Below are 22,945 nucleotides of genomic sequence, written 5' to 3'. Positions count from 1 at the left end.
ACTCTTGATCGCAGGGTCATGAGTTCAAGTCTGGTGTTGGGCATGGAGCCTACTTTTAAAAGAAAAGTTTAAAAAAAAAAAGTAAAAGAATACATTCCCTTCTCTTCTGTATTCAGATCAGATCCCACTCTAGTTCATCTTGGAACTTGCTTCCTAATTAATCTTTCTCCCTGGCACCTTCAGTTTACTTGCCTTATCCTCCTCGTTGTTATAAAGTTATAGGCCCTAACCCATGGTTGTAGCTTTCTTTACATAGTCAACATTTGTAAATTGTCCCTCCTCTCCTCATTTTCCAGTTTATTCCATTTTTTTCTCCTTCCACTTACGATGTCTCAGACTTTCACTGTATACCCAGTCTCATTTCCTCTTCTCTGCTTGGCCTTTGCTATGAAATTCCACTCCTCCTATCACATGATCGTTGTGTTTCATTGGTCTCCTTTCTAGATGACACCGGGCAAGTGGAGAGGCATACAGACTGGCATCAAGAAAAGGAAGGCAGCCTTGAAACTATGGAGAGTCACCACATAAATAATCCATTTAGAAAAATACTGTCTCTCAGCTTAAACTTTGATATCCCTTTAGCACAAAGATCCCACACATTGGACATACTTGGGCAACATTTGAAACCTAAAGCAGAGTACATTCTTCAGAATAAAAGCTATGCAAGAAACGAAGTGCGATTTAATGGCTACGACCAAGTAGTTCTTTATACCAAGCATGAGAAAATTCATACTGGAGAAAAATACAATGAATTTAATGAGCATTTAAAGGCTTTCGGCCATGAGCCACAGCTCACTAAACACTGGAAGACTCGAGCAGGAGAGAAACAGGGTAACTGCAGTGACTGTGGGAGAGTCCTTTCCCAGAAGTCAGACCTGGTTAAGCGTCAGAGAACCCACACAGGAGAGAAGCCCTCCGGTTGCAGTAGATGTGAGGAAGCCTTCACCCGGAAGTCCCACCTCATTCTACATCAGAGAACCCACACAAGAGAGAAACCCTATGAATGCCGTAAATGCGGGAAAGCTTTTCCCGATAAGTCCCGCCTTAATGAACACCAGAGAACCCACACAGGAGAGAAGCCCTACAGGTGCGGTGAGTGTCAGAAGAGCTTCAGCGATAAGTCACAGCTCACCTCCCACCAAAGAACCCACACAGGAGAGAAGCCCTACAGGTGCGGTGAGTGTGAGAAGAGCTTCGGCAACAAGTCACAACTCATCATCCACCAGAGATCTCACACGGGAGAGAAACCTTACGGTTGCAATGAATGTGGGAAAACGTTCCCCCTTAAGTTTAGCCTCATTTTACATCAAAAAACTCATACGGGGGAAAAACCCTATGGATGCAGTGACTGTGGGAAAGCCTTCATCCAGAGATCTGAGCTCATTAGACATCAGAGAACTCACACAGGAGAGAAACCTTATCATTGCAGTGAGTGTGGGAAAGGCTTCAGTGTAAAGTCACGTCTCAATACTCACTGGAGAACTCACACAGGAGAGAAACCCTATGGGTGCAATGAATGTGGAAAAACGTTCTCCATCAAGTTTAGTCTCATCCTACACCAGAGAACACATACGGGCGAGAAGCCCTATGAATGCAGTCAGTGTCAGAAAGCTTTCACCCAGAAGTCACACCTCACTATCCACCAGAGGTCTCACGCCGGAGAGAAACCTTATGAGTGCAGTGAATGCCACAGAGCCTTCAGCCGGAAGTCCTATCTGCTCACTCACCAGAGAATTCACTCAGGAGAGAAAACCATATGAATGCCGACAGTGTGGGAAGACAAGTTCAGCCTTATTATATATCAGAGAATCCATGCAGGAGAGAAACCCTATGGATGCAGTGAATGTGGGAAAACGTTTCCTATCAAGTTCAGCCTCGTTTTGCATCGGAAAACACATACAGGAGAGAAAGCCCATGAATGCGGCGAATGTCAGAAATCTTTCGCCCGGAAGTCACATCTTACTATTCATCAAAGAACTCACACAGGGAAGAAACCTTATGGATGTAGTGAGTGTTGGAAAACTTCCTCCCACAAATTCAGCCTCATTTTACATCAGAAAAACCCACAGAGGAGAGAAATCATGAACTAAATATCCAAAACTTGCCAGTGAAAGTGAATGGCTCACTCATTACACCAGAGTTTACATAGGAGCGAAACATAAAAGCTACTGAGGTAGACAAGCCTTTTTTTTTTTTTTTTTTTTTCCAAACTCACACCTCACCACTTAGAAGAGAATGGTTCTGGGTAGAATGCCAGACAGCAGGAAGCCCCTTCCCCAAAACATGTCAGCTGAAGGTAGCCAAGAGAGAACATAGGAGGGAAGATCTGTGCATGTGTGCGTGTGTGTGTGTGTGTGTGTGTGCTGATTGTGAGGATGTTGTTGCCATGAAATCCTGCTACTCTGATAATCAGAGAATTGACACTAAGGGAAAAAAATTCTATACTTTAATGAATCTGAGGAATCATCTTCCATGGCTGTCATATTATGAGGGATGTCATATTCTGTAATTGTGACATAATAAATGATTATGGGAAATATTAAGTATGTAAATAAACTTGTCAGAAAAAAGCAAAAATTGTATCAACTATGTAAGAATATGGGTTTTACATCTATTTTTACTATTAAAAGATTGTTCATAATTGGGAATTGCATACCTTAGCGTAACACTTGGGACTGTCTAGTACACGTATGGAAATGTACACAAAACTTGCCAATAGAATATTTGCATTGAATTTTTACATCATTACATACATTGTAATTGAACGACATGGTTCATTATTTTAGCAAGAAATCTTAATAAAATACTGAATATCTCTTCCTCTGCCACTCCACCCTTTGCTGGTATTTGTAAATGGGCCTGAAGATTTTGAACGTTTCTTGAGTAAAACATTTTTTCATCAATTCCAAGATAGAATTTTCACCCCACCTAATTAAAAATGAAGTCAGAATGGAGCATCACAGTTGATGGTTTGACATTTTTAAATTTAAAAAATATTTAATGTTTATTTTTGAGAGAGAGAGAGAGAGAGCATGAGCAGGGGAGGGGAAGAAAGAGAGGGAGACACAGAATTCTAAGCAGACTCCAAACTATCTGCACAGATGAGGCACCTGGGTGGCTCAGTTGGTTACATGTCCGACTTAGGCTCAGGTCATGATATCATGATTTGTGGGTTTGAGCCCTGCATCGGGCTCTGTGCTGACAGCTCAGAGCCTGGAGCCTGCTTCGGATTCTGTGTCTCCCTGTCATTCTGCCCCTTCCCTGCTCATGCTCTGTCTCTCTATAAAAAAATTTTTTTAATTAAAAAAAAAAAACAAAAAGAACACACTATCAGCACTGAGCCCAATGCAGGGCTCAAATCCATGAAGTATGAGATCATGACCAACTGAGCCACCCAGGTGTCTCAACACATTTAAACTTTTTTAATGTTTTTATTTAGTTTTGAGAGTAGACTGTGAGAGGGGGAGGGGCAGAGAGAGAGAGGCAGACACAGAACCCAAAGCAGGATCCAGGCTCTGAGCTATCAGCACAAAGCCTGATGCAGGACTTGAATTCATGAACCATGAGATCATGACCTGAGCTCAAGTCGGACGTGTAACTGACTGAGCCTCCCATGGGCCCCTATGGTTTGACATATTTTAATAGAGAACTTAGTACATAAAATAATAGTGCATCACAAAACCAAAGTTATTTTAGATAAGATTAAATACAGTAGAAGTATCTTTAATGAAGAATTTTGTTTCTTCTAAGCTGATCAGATATTTAGGGTTGGAAAATGATGACTAGTCACAAGTTGTATACCCCTGTGAATTCTAAACAGTTTGAGAACTAGCCTTTATATTAGAAGACAGTAATTAAATACTAGCTTTGGTCCTGGTATTGCTTGTTTGCACAATGTAACTTGTTTCCATAATCGAATAAAATAGGCTTCTATTTTCCCTATACTGCACAAGGTATGCTTCCCTTTGAAAGAGCGTATGTGAAACTTCGGAGGTGTTATTAATCAATCCCTCCCTAGAATGTAGCTGTAAAACTCTCATAAGTTATCTTCTTTTTAAGAAAACGTTTATTCTGAAAGAGAGAGAGCAGGGGAGGGGCAGAAAGCGACGGAGAGACAGAATCCCAAGCAGGCTCCACACTGTCAGGACGGAGCCTGAAGCGGGTCTCTATTTCATTGACTGGGAGATCATGACCTAAACCAAAATCAAGAGTCAGATGCTCAACCGACTGAAGCCACCCAGGCGCCCCCTAGTGGGAATTAAACTCTGAGACACACTGAGCTTAATTTTACCGAAGTAGGTTTCCTTTCCCAGCACATTGTTTTACATTAAAATGGAGGCCTTGCAACTAAGGCAGGCACCTGTTTAAGGTGATTGAATGCACTCCCACAGCTCCAGGACTTACTTTAAGACTCCAATAAAGACAAAAGCTACAACACAGCCTGAGAAAAAAATAAAGCAGGTAAACACCAACGTGCAACGTGCTGCGCAATGTGCAGGCACAGATTCCAGGGACCTTCTTCAATCACAGAACACTATGTCTCTAAATCAAAAGTCACCAACATATATGTGAAGTAGCTCAGTGTCAGAGAGATCAAGGGACAAGTTTACTCAAGAGTCTTTTATACCCACTGGTCACACAACCCAAAACAGCCTTTGTAAAGGGGGTAAATCCTCCATCTCTATGTTTTCTTTCTTTCTTTCTTTTTAAATGTTTTATTTAGTTTTCAGACCGAGAGAGACAGAGCATGAGAGGGGGAGGGGCAGAGAGAGGGAGACACAGAATCGGAAGTAGGCTCCAGGCTCTGAGCTAGCTGTCAGCGCAGAGCCCGACGCAGGGCTCGAACCCAGAGCGTGAAATCATGACCGGAGCTGAAGTCGGAGTCTTAACCGACTGAGCCACCCAGGCGCCCCTACGACTCTATGTTTTCAATAAGCAATGTAGCCTGGGTGGTACAATATAGCACGAGAGAAAAACAAGTCAGAAGGGCTCACATTAATCCCAGGGACACTGACAGACTTTGTGTCCCAAACCCAGGAACCGACAGTCGTGCACGTGAGGAAGGTTTGCAAATCTTGAGGGTGAAAAGGGTGACAGTGACATGTCAACTACAATGTGACATTATGGCCAGCAAAGAAAACACTACCATTCTGTGCATTCCCAGAGGATTTGTTCAGGAACGACTGGAAGCTCTCCGCTCTCGAGTGTAAAGTCTTGGAAGTTGACAAGAGCACTATTCTTTTGAAGACACAGATTCTTACCTGTGAGCCCCAGAAGCGTTTTAGTGAATAAGCGTCTTCATACACCTTGTCCCTCCCAAGCTCCCACTCCAAACCACTTTTCCAAGAGGAAAGTCACTGTGCCTACAGTGGGCTAAGGACTTCCCACCTGTCCCTTGCCACATTCAAAATATTAAAAGGGGTCTCTGTAGAGGAAGATCCTCGTCACTACAAAGGTGGAAAATATGTGACTCCCCTCTCCTTATCCTTGCTCCCTCTGCCAGTCACGCCCTATGTGCAGGGCAGGAACTGCCATCAGACACCAAGCAAAGTACAGCAAAGCCTACTCTCACTACTCTCTCAAATTTTAATTCTAAGCCTAAACTTTCATTAAAACATTTAAAGCATCGGGGGCCTGGGTGGCTCAGTCGGTTAAACCTCAGGCTTTGGCTCAGGTCAGATCTCACGTTCGTGGGTTCGAGCCCCGCGTCAGGCTCTGTGCTGACCGCTAGCTCAGAGCCTGGAGCCTGCTTCCGGTTCTGTGTCTCCTTCTCTCTCTGCCCCTCCCCCTCTCGTGCTCTGTCTCTCTCTGTATCAAAAATAAATAAAACATGAAAATAGTTAAAAAAAAAAAACCATGTAAAGCATCTACCTGATCTTGTGAGATTGAAGGTTACATAAACCATATCTTTCTTAACAAACCCAATGGCAATCTGTCATTTTTGACTCAATCCTATTTCAGTATGATGTGACACTGGTGGTAGCTCGTGATTGTACTGCTGACCCCACCGCTTCTCTTGACACTGGCCATGGCTTGCCTGAAGGGCAAGGCAAGTTTAACAGTGACAAAAGTCTAGAATCTTTATCTTCTTCACCTTGTGCTATTGGCACTGTGGGGGCTGCTGCAAAAGCATGTCAAACCCATTTTATTTCATTTTTTTAATGTTTTATTTATTTTTGATACAGAAGAGACAGAGCATGAGAGGGGGAGGGTCAGAGAGAGAAGGAGACACAGAATCTGAAACAGGCTCCAGGCTCTGAGCTAGCTGTCAGCACAGAGCCCGACGTGGGGCTCGAACCCACAAACGTGAGATCTGACCTGAGCCAAAGTCGGAGGCTTAACTGACTGAGCCACCCAGGCGCCCCGTCAAACCCATTTTAAAAACAATAAAGCTTTCCATGATTTCTTCTCATCACATGGTTTGGGCCCCTCCAAGTTTCCTTCCCCATGCTATTATAACAGGTAACAGCCCTACATTTGGCAGCGGGCTTTCAGAACAACTGGCATGTTGAAGAAACATCTGTAGAGCACCTGTCTGGTGGTGGTCTCCTCGGGGACTCGTTACTGCATAAATTCAGGTGCTCCTCGGATTTTGACATCAAGACTTGCCCTATATTGAGCATCAGATTATATAAGCCCAAGGATCACTGGTTTATCTCAAAATTCCCCAATCAGAAAACTAATCTTGGAGGGCGCCTGGGGGGCTCAGTCAGTTAACCATCTGACTTCGGCTCAGGTCATGATCTCACAGTTCCTGGGTTCGAGCCCCGCATCGGGCTCTGTGCTGTCAGCTCAGGGCCTGGAGCCTACTTCGGATTCTGTGCCTCCCTCTTTCTCTGCCCCTACTCTGCTCATGCTCTGTCTCTCCCTGTCTCTCAAAAATAAATAAAAGTTAAAAATTTAAAAGAAAAGAAAAATAATCTTGATGAATGGAAGGCATATATTGATGCTGGATGGTGGGTACACAGGAATAAAGAATTTTATTTTTTATATTACTCAAGTTTTTTTTAATGAAAAATAAAAGCAAGGAACACATGGTCCCAGAAAGCTGTAAAAAATTACCATAAAGCAGAAGGCAGACGTATACTTTTGATATTACTGATTAACCCTCCAACCCTTAAGCTGCTCTCCGGGTTGGCTCAGCTGTGTAAGGCTACCTCAGTGTACATGGGTTTTAGAAGAACTTGCAAAATGCTATTAAAATCACTGACTTGGGGCACCTGAGTGGCTCAGTCGGTTGAGCGTCTGGGTTTGGCTCAGGTCATGATCTCACAGATGTGGGTTCGAGCCCCGTGTCAGGCTCTGTGCTGATATCTAGCTCAGAGCCTGGAGCCTGTCTTCAGAGGCTGTGTCTCCAGAGGCTGTGTCTCCCTCTCTCTCTGACCCTCCCCTGGTCATGCCATGTCTCTCTTTCTCTCTCTCAAAAACAAACAAAACATTAAAATAAATAAATAAAAATAAAATCACTGACTTGTCCTGTAATCCAGCAAGTTAGCCATGAGGTCCTTGGTTTTGTCAGAGTAAGTATGTGTGTCCAATACCTATCAGACCCTCTGATTTAAATGCTATAGGGGTGCCTGAGGGCTCAGTCGGTTAACTGTCTGACCTCGGCTCAGGTCATGATCTCACAGTCTATGGGTCTGAGCCCGCATGAGGCTCTGTGCTGACAGCTCAGAGCCTGGAGCCTGTGTCTCCCTTTCTCTCTGCCCCTCCCCCACTCATGCTGTCTCTATCGCTCATAAATAAATAAATAAATAAATAAATAAATAAATAAACTAAAAAAAATTTTTTTTAATGCTACAAAGTTTCTAGGGCCTGCAGTCCTATGCACAATTGCATCTCCATTCTTTCTGTCATTTTCACTTTTCATATCCCCACTAGTTCAGTCCTTGTACAGGGCTGTGTCGTTAGGGCTGGCTATTCACAAATCTTTCTCCTTTGGGACATACAGAAGGACTGTATTTCTCCATGTATTTGAAGTTACATATCACCAGGGGGTAGGCTTGGCTGACTTATCAGTAGAAGCCTCAGTCAGTGTGTATTCTTCTATCTTCCGGGTCCGTGTCTCCTAGTAACCACCAATATTACAGGTAGGAGCCCTATTCATGGTCACGAGTGATGGCAACGGTGATGTGGAGAAGTCCCAGAGGACCCACACGCACATGGAATATGAGGGAGAAGTAGATCTTTGTTGTCTTAGGCCACAGATATTTTAGGGTTGGTTTTATTATAACATGATGTAACAGATGCTTACTCAGTCTGGAAATCCTATTAATAAATTCATTGGGTGCCTGGGTGGCTCAGTCAGTTAAAGGTCCGACTCTTGATTCACCTCAGGTCGTGATCTCACAGTTCATGAGTTTGAGCCCCACATTGGGCTCTGAACTCACAGTGTGGAGCCTGCCTGGGATTCTCTCTCTTCCTCTCTCTCTGCCCCTCCCTTGCTCTCTCTCTCTCACAAGATAAATAAACATTAAAATAAATAGATAGATAGATAGATAGATAGATAAATTCATTTGTAGCTCTCTGTGGACTTAAACCAAAGTCCAATCTCCTTAATATGCTTTGCAAGGACCTTGTATTATTATCTATTGTGTAACCAAAAAACATGCCAACCAGGTTTCCATAGTCCTCACAGGAGACAAATTGCCAAAAAATATTCCAAGCAGTTGTAACACAGAAATATGATGGGGGTTTTGGCTCTACTTGATAACAAACAAGATTTACTCTGAATCAATGGTAATTAATGTTTTGCAATATCAAGAACAGGGATAGAGACATATTACAAATTGTAAAATAGAGCTCAGAAATTGATCTCTACATATGGAAATTGGATATGGATATCTAAGATGGCATTACAAGTCAGTGCAAAAAGGGGTATTATTCAGTTAGTTAAAATCAAGGTTAAGGGTACTGTCCTCAATTCAGTCACCAGGTAGCTACAAGTTCAGGGGTTGCCAGGCCTACTCCCACCTTTGACCAACTGGCTACAAATTTAGGAGTTCCCTAACCCCCCTTAGATAAGAAAGACTTACAGGGGTGCCTAGGTTCAGCTGGTTAAATGACCGGCTGCTGATTTCAGCTCAGGTCATGATCTCAAAGTTCGTGAGTTTGAGTCCCCTATTGGGCTCCATGCTGATAGTGTGGACTTTGCTTGGGATTCTCTCTCTCCCAGTCTCTGTGCACCTCTCTCTCTCTCTTTCTCAAAACTAAATAAACTTGAAAAAAAGAGAGACTTACAGAACTTACAGAACACCAAAAGTCCTATTCTTATTCTAGTTTTCTAATAGCATAAAGATACCAATAAGAACAACCCAAAAGAGACACATAGAGCAAAGTCTGTAAGGTTGTAGACCTAAATCTTCCATCACTCTTTAAGATGCATTGCCCACCCAGCACGGAGAAATGAAATACTCAAAAGGGTATTGCCAACCAGGGAATTTCACCTGAGCTTCCTATCCAGAGTTCTAATTTGGGTTTTATTACACAGACATGATTGATTTGGAGTCAAACTCAATCTCTAGTCTCCACTACCTCCCTGGAGGTCAGATTGATATCATATGGCTCAAGGCCTCAATCTTCTAATCACCTACTTGGTTCTTCTGGCTGGCCAGCTCCTAAGGTGAGTCGTCTCCTGAGCAGAAACTACTTTTGGGGGCCCTTCATGTATAATAAGATACCCCTATCACTCAGGAAATTCTAAGGGTTTAGAGATTACCTCTTAGGAACCTGGGACAAAGGCTAGCCAAATTCTTTATGGTAGTTATTTTTAAAACAGTGCAATGATAATTAGTTATCCTATGCAAAAAGTACTTGACACCCTACACAAATCAATGCTTCATGCATTAGACTAAAAGTCAGCAAACTTATTTGGTACAGGACTACATAGTATTTTAAGCTTTTCAGGCCACAATCTCCATATATTTAACCCTTTGAAAATGGAAAAACCAATCTTAAGGGAAAGCCAAACAGGCTGTAGGCTAGATTTTGCCCATAAAGTGCTGACCTCTGAAACCCTAAAAGTTTTAGAAGAAAATACAAGAGAATGTCTTTATGATCTGAATGAGGGAAAGGGTTCCTTTTAAATGACTAGGTAGAAACTACAACAGGGAAGACTTAAATTTCAGCTACATTAAAATTAGATATTCGATTTAATATACATCAAAAACAGTAAAAACAAGTTATGCACTGAGAAAATCTTTTTGTAATGCTTAACTGAGAAATGATGAAAACTTAAAGATTATATAAAGAACTCTTACAGATCAGTTAGAAAATGACAAGAGTGGGGCGCCTGGGTGGCTCAGTCAGTTGAGTGACTGATTTCGGCTCAGGTCATGATCTCACAGTTTGTGAGTTTGAGCCCCCTGTCCGGCTCTGTGCTGACAGCTTGGAGCCTGCTTGGAATTCAGTGTCTCCCTCTCTCTCTGCCTCTCCCCCTGCTCACGCTCTGTCTCTCTCTCAAAATAAATAAACATTTTAAAAAATGACAAGAGTAAAAACCAATAGGCAAATATTCACAGAAGAGACGACTCTCAAGAGCCAATAACCCAAAAAGATACTTAAAGAAAAAAAGAATCTCTACACCCAACATGGGGCTCAAACTGCCCACTCTGGGATCAAGAGTCGCATGGTCCTCACCCAGCCAGCAAGGCGACCCAAAGAAATTACATTTTAAATTGGAAGTAGACCAATTTGTGGATGAGCCAAATCTCAGATTTTCGTTGATCGTCTCAAATAATTCACAGCAACTCCTATTGGAATGGGGAGTTTTAACAGCTTTTGGAGATTTTCATAAAGTTATGGTGGACAGATTTACACTGTCTGAAAGTTTGTCGCACTCGATTTGTCTGTCAGAGCTCACTGCCGCTGCGTGCAGGGCAGCCGGGCCTAGAGCGCAGAGGACGCAAGGCGGCCGCAGAGGACCGGGCCGCACGCCCAAGTGGCAAAGCAGCACGCAGATGCTCCAGCATCTTCGGACGCTCCAGTAACGTTAGCTGTAAGCAGCGGGCGTTAAGGCCTGACGACACTGCCATCAAGAATGCTGGTGCGTGATTTCTTCAAAGCCCATTCGCATCACAGTGCTGAAGCTATGACAGCGTCACAGCTGCTTTGGTATCCAGTTATTTCAGAGCTCAGACTTCCAAATTTCAACACGTGGTGGTTTTCAAACAGGCCTGGAACAAAAGGCGCCCTTGGCTGTGAATTTATATCGTGACGCTCCCGCACACCTTCCGAGCCTAACCTCAATGGCTGGGAAGCTCACTTAGATTCCAGCCGCGCGGACCCTTCCCCTTCGCCCCCTTCCCGGTTCCACGGACCCCTGACGCTCCGCCAACTTGGCCGCCCTCACAGGCCGCTCGTTTCCGACAGTTTTGGGGCGTCCGTGCAGCTTGCGCGGCGTTGTTTGCGGACCCCCCTCACCCAGCGCCTCGGCACAGGTAGGCGCCAGGACTGGGACCGGAACTCCCCAGGAGAGCGGCTGGAAGACCGCGGAGACCGAGGACCTCCACGAAGCGCGCGTGCGCCCAGGAGCCGCCGGAAGTGGGGCCGCTCGAGCCCCCACGGCCGCCGTAGCGGGTCCCCGGGAGCTGGGCGTGCGGCCGGGAACGGGTGGATTCGCAGAGGGGAGGCGGGGACGCTGGAGATCGCGGTGGAATCAGGGAAAACCCAGATCAGCGTGCGAGTTTCTGGCGGAAGAGCTTAAGGAGGGGAGAGGTTCCGCGGCTGTGCGTGGCTCTGAGGTGGGGATGACTTTGCTGCCAGGCCCGGGGGACTGCGGTGGGCAGTCGGTCAGGCTCTGTGGAGATCAAGGACTGAGACTCGTGAGGTCAGAGTCTGGGGTCTGTGCGGGTCCCTGTGCCAGGGGCGGTCCGGGTTTGAGAACTGGAGGCGAGTGGGTATCTGTCGATGAAAGTGTTGTCCAGTTCCCTGTCCTCCGACTGGTTTGCAAGGCTCCTGAGGCCCCCACAGGTAAGGATTTTAGGGAGATCAAGGATTAAGCAAATCTAAACTGGTAAGCTTTGTTTTAAAGATGACTTTACTGTAACTAAACTTTATTTCTCACTGGAAATTTATTTGGATATTTGCTTTCAGATTCTGACACCAGTAAAACACTTGTAACCACTCAAATTCTATTTCCCAAAGATAATTCCTAATCAAAAGTATATTTCAAGTTTGTTTTTTATTTTCTCTGCTTTTCTTTACCTTTTCTTTCTATTGAGAGAGAGTGCACAAGCAAGGGAGTGGGGCAGAGGGAGAATCTTTTTCTTTAATTTTATAGGATATATTTTTTCTTTTATAGTTTATTGTCAAGTTGGTTTCCATATAACATGCAGTGCTCATCCCACCAAGTGCCTTTATCCATGCCCATCACCTCTCTTCCCCTCTCCCCCCCCATCAGCCCTCAGTTTGTTCTCAGTATTCAAGAGTCTCTCATGGTTTGCCTTCCTTCCTCCCTCTACCAACTATTTTTTCCCTTTCTCCTCCCCAAAGTTTCTCCCATTTCACATGAGTGAAAACATATGGAATCTGTACTTCTCTGCCTGACTTATTTCACTTAGCATAACACCCTCGAGTTCCATCCATGTTGCTACAAATGGCCAGGTTTCATTCTTTCTCATTGTCATGTAGTACTCCATTGTATATATAAACCACATCTTCTTGATCCATTCATTAGTTGATGGACATTCAGGCTCTTTCCATGATTTGGTGATTGTTGAAAGGGTTGCTATGAACATTGGGGTACATGTGCCCCTATGCATCAGCACTTTTGTATCCCTTGGGTAAATCCATAGCAGTGTTATTACTGGGTCATAGGGGAGTTTTATTGTTAATTTTTTGAGGAACCTCCACACTGTTTTCCAGAGCGGCTGCAACAGTTTACATTCCTACCAACAGTGTAGGAGGGTCCCCGTCTCTCCATATCCTCACCAGCATCTATAGTCTCTTGATTTGTTCATTTTAGCCACTCTGACTGGCGTGAGGTGGTATCTCAGTGTGGTTTTGATTTGTATTTCCCTGATGATGAGTGATGCTGAGCATCATTTCATGTGCCTGTTGGCCATCTGGATGTCCTCTCTGGAGAAGTGTCTGTTCATGTTTCTGCCCATTTCTTCACTGGATTATTTGTTTTTTGAGTGTGGAGTTTGGTGAGTTCCTTGTAGATTTTGGATACTAGCCCTTTAACTGATATGTCATTTGCAACTATCTTTTCCCATTCCATTGGTTGCCTCTTAGTTTTGTTGATTGTTTCCTTTGCAGTGCAGAAGCTTTTTATCTTGATGAGGTCCCAATAGTTCATTTTTGCTCTTGATTCCCTTGCCTTTGGGGATGTGTCCAAGTAAGAAATTGCTGTGGTTGAGGTCAAGGAGGTTGTTTCCTGCTTTCTCCTTTATGGTTTGATGGCTTCCTGTCTCACGTTCAGGTCCTTCATCCATTTTGAGTTTATTTTTGTGTATGGTGTAAGAAAGTGATCTAGTTTCATTCTTTTGCATTTTGCTGTCCAGTTAAAAAAATTTTTTTAAACATTTATTTATTATTGATAATAATAGAGACAGAGCATGAGCAGGGGAAGGGGCGGGGGGTGGGGGGAGACACAGAATCCAAAGCAGGCTCCAGGCTCTGAGCTGTCAGCACAGACCCCTACATGGGGCTCAAACTCACAAACTGTGAGATCATGACCTGAGCCGAATTCAGACGCTTAACCGACTGAGCCACCCAGGCACCCCATGTTGCTGTCCAGTTAGAGGGAGAGAGAATCTTAAGCGGATTTCTCGCTCAGCATGGAGCCCTACTCCAGGCTCAATCACACAACTCTGGGATCATGACCCTGAGCCAAATCAAGAGTGGATAATTAACTGAGCCACCCAAGTGTCCCTCTGCTTAATTTTCATAATTCAGATAAACTCTGGAAATACTGGGATAATTTACTCTTTTTAGTTAATTTCATATTCTAAACATTTCCATGAAACAAATTCTCTTATGAAAAAAATTTTTTAGTGATTACACTAATAAGCAGATTAAGAGAAGGAGTGCTGTTGTGACTAGAAGCTGATTAAATACTTTCATCTATTTGAATTGCTTTGGAATATTTAAAATATTTAGTTATTCTCTTGATTTTGACTCAGATCATCGTCTCACTATTGGTGAGATTGAGCCCTGCATCTGGCTCTGCCCTGGGTGTAGAGTCGGCTTGGGATTTTCTCTCTCTCTCTCTATCTCTCTCTCTCCCTCAAACTAAATAAACTCAGGGGCACCTGGGTGGCTCAGATGGTTGAGTAACCGGCTTCAGCTCAGATCAGAATCTCACATTCATGGGTTCGAGCCCCACGTCGGGCTCTGTGCTGACAGCTAGCTCAGAGCCTGGAGCCTGCTTCGTATTCTATATTTCCCTCTCTCTCTGGCCCTCCCCTGCTCACGCTGCCTCTCTCTCTCTCTCAAAAATAAATAAAACATTAGAAAAAAATTTAAAAAATAAATAAACTGAAAAAAGAAAGGAAGGAAGGAAGATAGATAGATAGATAGATAGATAGATTTGGTTTTCATCCCTGTTCCTGGCAAGAGCTCCTAAAATCCTTGGGATTTTCCAAATGTTGATAGTGATTTAGGTGACTTTTGGAAAGCACCTGTGGGTGGGGTTTGGTTGCCACAGGAACCGACTTTGTAATTCGAGGGTTGGAACTCTTAGGCCACCCTGTAAGCTCTGGGGAGGAGATGGGCTGGAGGTGGAATCAGCACCATTGGCCAGTGAGTTAATCATGCTTATATAATAAAGCCTCCATAAAACCCCAAATGGTGCTGGGAGAGTGGAAAGCTTGGTGGAGGAGAGTGGCAGGAAAGCTCCATACCCTTTCCCCATGCCATTGGCATCTCTTCCGTCTGGCTGTCCCTGAGTTATATCCTCTTATAATAAGCTGGTAATCTAGTAAGTAAAATGTTTGAATTCTGTGAGCCAGTTTCTCAAATTAATTGCACCTGAGGAGGAGGTCATGGAAACCCGATTTATAGCCAGTTGGTAAAAGAGTAGGTAATAACCGGATTTGGGACTGACTTGAAGCAGTGGAGAGTGGAGGTGCATGCAGACCTTCGCTCCTGTAATAACTGCTGTCTTGCTTTATATCACACATCTTCATGCTCTTACTAGATGTGTATGTATCTACAAACACTGCATAGTCTTTTGTGTGTGTTTTAGAAACATGAGAAGTATATTGTAAGTATTTAAAAAAATTACAGGTAGTGTTTTGTTTTGTTCTTCATGCTATAGAAGTAATGAATTCCTAACCCACTTAGGGCTCAAGTTTGAAATATGTGTTGGAGGGGCACCTGGGTGGCTCAGTCGGGTAAGTGTCCGACTTCGGCTCAGGTCATGAGCTCACAGTCCATGGATTCGAGCCCCACATTGGGCTCTGTGCTGACAGCTCAGAGCCTGGAGCCTGCTTCAGATTCTGTGTCTCCCTCTCTCTCTGACCCTCCCTCGCTCACTCTCTGTCTCTCAAAATAAAAAATAATAAAGACATAAAAGATAATAATAAAGACATAAAAAATTGAAATAGGTGTTTGCTTTTTATGGAATGTTTTTCTCAGCATCAATTTTGGTGATCATAAGACTTTTGTGACCTGCTAATATGTTGTAGCAGACACAGTTACTTGATGTTGCAGAAAAGAGTTAACACAGTTCTTCTTAGGAAGGCCTTCTTACAAGGTTGTTTCTTGCCTGGCATCTGGGAACTCTATTGAATGGCTTACTGTGCTTGAACTGTTCTTTCAAACAGTATGGTTTATTCTAAAGACCTTCTCTTCTCTGGGAATCTGGGGTTTTGGTAGGTGATAGACGGTGGGTGCCTAAATGAACAGTCGCCAGTAAAAGCCACGGGCACATGTCTCTAATAAGCTAACACATTTCACCTGTGTCACCACAGCTTGTCGCTGGCGGGGGCAGGGGGGTTCCTCTCGTGTGACTTCACAGAGACAGGACTCTTGAGCTTGCACCCAGTTTCCTCCACATTTTGCCATTTGGATTTTTTCTCTTTGTTGATTTTTCTTTGTATGCTTTCGTGGTAATAAGTCATATGCTGAGGGCTGTGAGTCCGAGTTAATCACTGAACCTGGGGGGCGGTCTTGGGCATTCCCAGCACACCTGCCCAGCGTCCATTCACTTCCTTCGCTTGTTCTGCCCGGCTCTCCAGGCGTTCCTTGGTGTGTGGCAGCATGTCTCTACTCTCTGCCTCGATCTTCACATGCTCTCATCTTTCCTGGACGGAGAATCCTTCCGGATACTCCTGAATTCTCTTGAGATCCTTAATTACATCTGCAAAGACCCTTTTTCCACAAGAAGTCACATTCACAGCCTTTGGCAGGGGGAGCCACCATTCAACCAAGTACAAATGTGGATTTTAAGGGAGTGTATGTCCAGAGCCTATCCTTCTATATGTCCTCTTTCCCACTTGCCCTTTCTCATTCATGCTGCTACTTTTTTTTTCTTTTACGTTTATTTATTTTGAGAGAGAGCATCCCAAGCAGGGTCTGCACTGTCAGTGCATAGGCCAACACCGGACTGGATCTTACAAACTGTGGGATCATGACGTGAGCCAAGATGAAGAGTCAGATGCTTAACTGACTGACCCACCCAAGCGCCCCTCATTCATGCTACTTCTACTTCACAGAGGAAAGGCATGCCTCCCCCACATTCAGATTGTTAGGTTTTATTTGCCTGGGTTATAAAGCCTTTGGGGGCACGAAGTAAAGAGACCATTACAGATGCTGGCTTTGACTTAAGGTGGGTGCACAGCAGCAGTGTCGGTGTCCGGGCCCAGAGCGAATGTGTCATCCAGAATGAACTTGCTCTTCACCCCGCAGGTCCTGGATTCCCAGGAATAAGAGAGATCCAGTAAAGGACGAGTCGGAGGTTCCTGGAGTTGCATACAGCCAGTTGTGGGACATCCGTGTCCTAAGACCAAGATTTCTTAACAGAAAATCAGGACAGATCCAGAAGAGACTAACATCCCCGTTACTGGGCATTTCCTGAAACAGAAGAAAATGCTGAAGGTCCAGGTGACTTTTGGTTTGTTTTATTGGTAACTTGAGTCCTTCATGGATTTGGGGAGGCCTGAAAAAAATCAGTTCAACTAAATAATAAATTAAAAATATTGAGAAAAATGGCTCTGGGGAAAAACAGATGTCTCTTCAAAACCAGGGCAGAGTGGGATCAGGAACATGTTGTTCCTAGAGTTCGTGCGTGACCAGTGCTGGAATATGGCGTACGGCTCTGCAGGACCCTGCCGGTGACATAAGCCATCAGTGCAGGTACTTACTATCTCTGACATCCACTGCAGCCACAGAATCACAGTGAGTTACATGCCTGACTCAGCACAGAGCAGTTCAGTTCCTCAGGAGAGGTCACCATTTCATGGCACTTAAGCCTTAGCAACTCTCTTGGATGCTTTCTTTCCAGAGGTGATATGGTAGGCTGTGTGATCTCAGCAGCCTATTCCTAGTCAGTGTACAAGCATGGCTGCTGGTACTTCCCTGATTATTCTGAGTCCCCTGTGGGACCAGATCAAGTAGAATTCAGTAAACACTGGTTTTTGAGGAGACCACAGCCCGGTGACTTCCATACCTAGCCTTCCTGCCATCTGCATTTGTCTTTGAGTTGGACCAAAAGTGCCCAGTAAAATGAAAGGTTTGCACACCTTTCAGAGGTCCTCTGAACAGGTCACTGGACTGGTGTTTGAGAACAGATTTGGCCAGATGGAGTTACAGGTTTTGTCATCTGGTGCCGGGTTGGGCTGCTGAGATCCACACTGGGTCACCTTAGAGCTTCAGCTCATCTCCGAAAACATAGAGCCTTCTGTGTTCAAAGTCCAGTTGTCACCTTCCACCTTTGTATTGCCTTTAGTTACACGAATGACACATTGTGGCATAATAGAAAATACATATGTATTTGCTCTTTTTCTCTGGTTCCTGGCTGAGCTCCTAAGTCCCTGTTATTTCCTAAGTGGCAGGAGTGTCTTTTGTTTTTATGACGAGCCCGTTTGAACATATCTAAGTTAAGCCAATGCGGTGACTCAGGGTAAGCCCCTAGATCGCTTCAGGATGGGGTCTGGTCCCCCAAAAGACCAAGCTTTGATTGGAGGTCTGGAACTTTCAGCTTCACCTGGGACCTCTGGGGAGAGGAGCTGGAGGTGAGCTCCGTCACCAGGAACTGGTGATTTAATCAGCCGTGCCTATGTAATGGAACCTCCATAGAAACTTGACAGGGTTCAGAGAGCTTCCACATGGGTGGATCCATCCACCTGCCAGGAAGGTGGTGCACCCCCACTCCACAGGGTCAGGCTTCTCCACAGAGGACCTTTTGGGACCTCACCTGAGTAACTCTTCATAGTATGATTTATGATAAACTAATTTTGAGAGAGGGGCAGAGAGAGAGGGAGACAGAGGAAGCAGACTCCGCGCCACCAGTAAAGAGCCTGTTTCAGGGGTGGAACTCCTGATTCATGAGATCATGACCTGAGCTGAAGTAGAACGCTTAACCAACGGAGCCACCCAGATACCCCTGTAATAAACTGTAATTTTAATTGCAACATTTTTCTGAGTGAGTTGTTCTAGCAAAATCAAACCTGAGAGAGGAAAGTTGTGGGAACCCCTAAATTTATAGCCATGTCGCATAGAAGTGCAACTAACCTGGGGACCAGGAACTTGTGACCCATCTCTGAAGTGAAGGCAGTCTTGTAGAACTGAGCGAGCCCTTAAGCTGGTAAAGTCTGATGCTGACTCAGAATAGTTAGTGTCAGATAGGATTGAATTATAGGACATCCTATAGTGTCCTATATCAGAGACTTGGAAAATTAGTATTGGAAAAGACACCACGTATTTGGTGTCAGGAAGAACGACAGACTCAGATACATTTTCAATGTAAAAGACTCATTACATAGTACACGTAGTGATAAAGTCCCCCTCCTGACATTTTTTGCCCGCAATTCTCTGGCACATCATTAACACATGCTTGGTAGTTTGTTCCTGTGTTCTGGGCAATTACCTATGTGTGTCTACGTGTGTGTGTGTGTGTGTGTGTGTGTGTGTGTGTGTGCGTGCCCGTATGTGCATGTATCTACATGAATCTGTGTAGGCAGATGCTCACACTTTTACGAGTGGACTCACACTACGTTACCCTGATGTCCCTAGCATTTTGTACAGTGTTTGACAAATAGGTGCTGAAATACACCAATTGCAAATGATCTCAGGTTAGCAAGAGGATTTCATGGCTGCATATTGCAGATATCTGTGATTTGTGGGATGAAAAGATGACTGGATATTTTAATGACTTTGCTTCTTTGGTGATTAATTGAAAAACTTAGAAAAGAGACATAGTTACAAGGTGAAAATGAGAACCACTTCCCTCAAATTCCTTTTGAGTAGAGAACACCTCGCACTTCCTCCTTTGGGTCTCCTTAACTCTCACATCACTGCCACACTCACCACTTCTGACGCCAGACATGCGGACAGGCCCCCCTGCCCCCTAAACACTTCTCTCACTCCAGCAGGGTGGCCTACAGTTCAGACCAATTCTGACACAACCTGGAGTTACCGTCAGGTCCCAGGTTAAGGGCTCACTCCCACAAGACTGTCCCCCATTCAGATGTCAATTGAAAACAGTAGGTCCCCAAGCTTTTCACAACTTCTGTCTGACTTGGCTACAAATTGGAAGTTCTCCACGGTCCCTCCTCCAGTTCAAATACAGTTGCATTGGATTTGCTAGAGTGGCTCACAGAACTCGGGAAACACATTTACCTGTTTATGAAAAAGGATATAATAAAGGACACGTAAATAGCCAGGTGGAAGAGATGTGCAGAGTGAGGTATGTGGGGAGGGCATGGAGCTCCCCTCCCCTCTCCAGGCACCATCCTCCCTCCCGGAAGCTCTCCTAACCCCGTACTCTGGGGATTTTATGGAGGCTTCCTCACCTAGGCATGATTGATCATTAACTCTCTTTCCAGGCCTTGTGTCTTCTCAAGAGAATGGGGAGCTGGTCGGAAAGTTCCAAGCTTCTAATCACGGCTTGGTCTTTCTGGTGACCAGCACCATCCAGGAGCCCGCCCAGTTGCCCCATCAGAACAAAGACATTCATATTGTTCTTAACACTTAGGAATTTACAATGGTTTCAGGAACCCCATGGGGAAAACTGGAATTAAAGACCAATTAGAGAATAAAAGATGTTCTGAGGGCCCTTATCACCTAGGAAATTCTAGAGGTTTTATGAGCTCTGCCAGGAACCAGGGACAGAGGCCAATATATATACTTTCTATTATCTCACACCTTCTCTTTTAATTTTTTAATGTTTATTTCTGAGAGAGAGAAAGAGTGTGGGTGGAGTAGGGCAGAGAGAGGGAGACACAGAATCTGAAGCAGACTCCAGGCTCTGAGCTGTCTATACAGAGCCTGACGTGGGGCTCAAACCCATGAACCGTGAGATCATGGCCTGAGCCGAAATTGGACACTTAACTGACTGAGCCACCCAGGTCACACCTTCCGTTTCAATAGAAGGGAAATATTTCTATTAAAGACAACTGTGTTACAGGAATTGATGACACTAGAGGACGTGGCCTTGGACTTCTCCCGGGAGGAGTGGCAGCTCCTGGCCCCCGCCCAGAAGGGCCTGTACTGGGACGTGATGCTGGAGAACTACAGGAACCTGGTGTCGCCGGGTGAGGACGGCTTCCTTGTCACTCGGAGGCCTTGCCTCTGTCAGCTTCTGAGAGCCGTGGCGTGTCTATGCTGCTCTGAAGTGTAGATTCTCAGTCCCTTCCCTGGCCCCTAGTGAGAAGGTAGAAGCTCTCCTTGTTTCAGAGAAGAGCCTTTCATTTGCAAACATGTAAATCGTGCAGTCCCTAACATCTCCCGCCCTCATATCATTGCAGAGCCACGGGTACTTCGATGAGCCTGTCTTGTGTCATTTCCCATAAACAGGGTGTCAAGCTCGTGAACCAGATCCACTTTCTGAATTGAAACAAGGAGAACCACTGTGGATTTTAGAAGATGAAGTCCAAAGTCAAACCCATGCACGTGAGAGAAAATCAGTGGCGGGGAGGCAGGGGGAAGGCTGTGGAAATCATTTTCTTGTCATTTCAGGAAGGCATCATAGGGGTGAGGGTGTCTGAGGTTACAGAAATGTAACTTCTCTGTAGGAACTTAAAGGAAAACACTCCTTGATCTCTTCATGGAACTAATCCCTATTTATTTCTTCTTAGACGTCAACATTTTTTACCCTAGGACTACTCTTGCTTAGATTTCCACATCTTCCCACCCCATCACTTGTCAGAGTTTCATCTCTATGAAATTCCTTCATCCATGTCTCGCTAAGAGTTAACTTTGAATTCATTGTTGTCTTCTGACTAATACACCTTCCTGCCCCATTGGGAAGTATTTTCCTTCATAAAATCCAACTCCACCTTGGATGCCTTGCTCCCATGGTAATCTGGTCTCTCTCTTTTTTTAAAGCTTCTTTTTTTGAGAGAGTGCATACATGGGAGAGGGGCAGAGAGAGAGAGGAAAGAGAATTCTAAGCAGGCTCCACCCAATGCAGGGCTTGATCTCAGGACCAATCGATCATGAATGGAGGCAAAGTCAGGAATCAGACACTTAACTGACTGAGCCACCCAGGTGCCCCAACCTGATCTCTTATACATTTATCTGTTAACTTCTCTCTTTCCCCACTTGGGTTCTTAAGAGGTCTTCTTTTTATTCTTTGCTCTGTTTCAAAGGCTTTAAAACCTTACTTTATTTTAAAAAATGTTAAGTTATTGTTCTCTGTAGAGATTTCCAAGTTGAGATCTCTTTTCATCTGTCTAATCTATGTACAGTTGGCTCTTGAACAACATGGATATGAGCTGCCTGTGTCCGCTCATGCATGGACTCTTTCCCAGACAGTATAGTACTATAGATATATTGTCTCTTCAGTATGATCTTCTTAACTTTTTCTTTCCTCTGCTTACTTTATTGTTAAGAATACGTTATATAATGCATATACCAAATATGTGCTAACTGCCTATTATTGGTAAGGCTTCCCATCAACAACAGGCTGTTACTACTTGTGTTTTGGGAGAGTCAAAGTTGCATGTAGGTTTTCGACTGCCCAGAGGGTCGGTGCCCCAATCCCTGTGTTGTTCAAGGGTCAGCTGTAGCTTACCTGTTTCCATGGCAACTCCCTAGGAGTTCACACTTATGTGAGAAACTAGAATGACCTTTCCTAGAAGAAAACTCCTTTCCATCATCTTTTTCATTAAAAATTTACTTTTAATATTTGCTGGGGTTTTGTTGAGTTTTAATTGATTGACATTACATTATTTTCAAGTTTCATTCTCTTTTTAAAAATTGAAATTCTCTTGTACTTCTATATATCTTAAATCCTGGCCATGCTGTGATTACTTTGAACCTTCTCTACTCTGTGGGGTATTTATGGTGTCTGCTGTTGCTCTTCTTTGCTTAGGATACAATTTCCCATTCTCAGTTCCTAGCCTAAATAAAGCTTCCTGTCCGTCTTACTGTAATTCTTTTGTATATTTGTTAATTCTAATCTTTCTTAGTTCAACTTAGAGTTCCTTAATGGATTCTTGTCCCTGAAGCTTTCCCTTTTCTCCCCATAGACTGATGACATTAAGTTGCAGTTGACCATATTATCATCGCTGACACAGAAATTTCACCTCTTTCAAAGACCTAAGTCTCTACTCTCAGAAAGGGGAAGGCATAAATATATAACAAAAGTAAACATGCAGAGTTTCAATTTTATAAGATGAAAAGGATTATGAAGATCTATAGTGATGATGGTTGCACAACACTAGAATATATTTGATACCACTCAACTGTAACTCAGAATGGTTAACATGATAAACTTTGTGTGGTGGATTTTATCATCATTTAAGAAGAGGGAAAAATATATGGAAACCATGTCTAG

At 44.1% G+C, this 22,945-nt stretch overlaps 1 protein-coding gene and 1 long non-coding RNA gene across 3 annotated transcripts in view; one reads left to right on the top strand and one right to left on the bottom strand.

The window, feature by feature from the left end:
• The window catches only part of LOC115281218, a 36,526-nt gene that overhangs the window by 1,586 nt on the left and 11,995 nt on the right, over nucleotides 1-22,945 (bottom strand). The window lies entirely within an intron of this gene.
• LOC115281210 (zinc finger protein 84-like) overlaps nucleotides 1-22,945 on the top strand; it is a 34,729-nt gene that overhangs the window by 8,644 nt on the left and 3,140 nt on the right. The window contains 3 exon segments of the mRNA XM_029926545.1: nucleotides 445-1,748; nucleotides 1,750-1,777; nucleotides 1,780-2,007. Coding sequence (XP_029782405.1) covers nucleotides 445-1,748; nucleotides 1,750-1,777; nucleotides 1,780-2,007 — 1,560 coding nt within the window.

The sequence above is a fragment of the Suricata suricatta genome, chromosome 16, assembly GCF_006229205.1.
Source record: "Suricata suricatta isolate VVHF042 chromosome 16, meerkat_22Aug2017_6uvM2_HiC, whole genome shotgun sequence".
Taxonomy (NCBI): Eukaryota; Metazoa; Chordata; class Mammalia; order Carnivora; family Herpestidae; genus Suricata; species Suricata suricatta.
The sequence above is the reverse complement of the archived record's forward strand: the minus strand, read 5'-3'. Positions and strand labels throughout refer to the sequence as shown.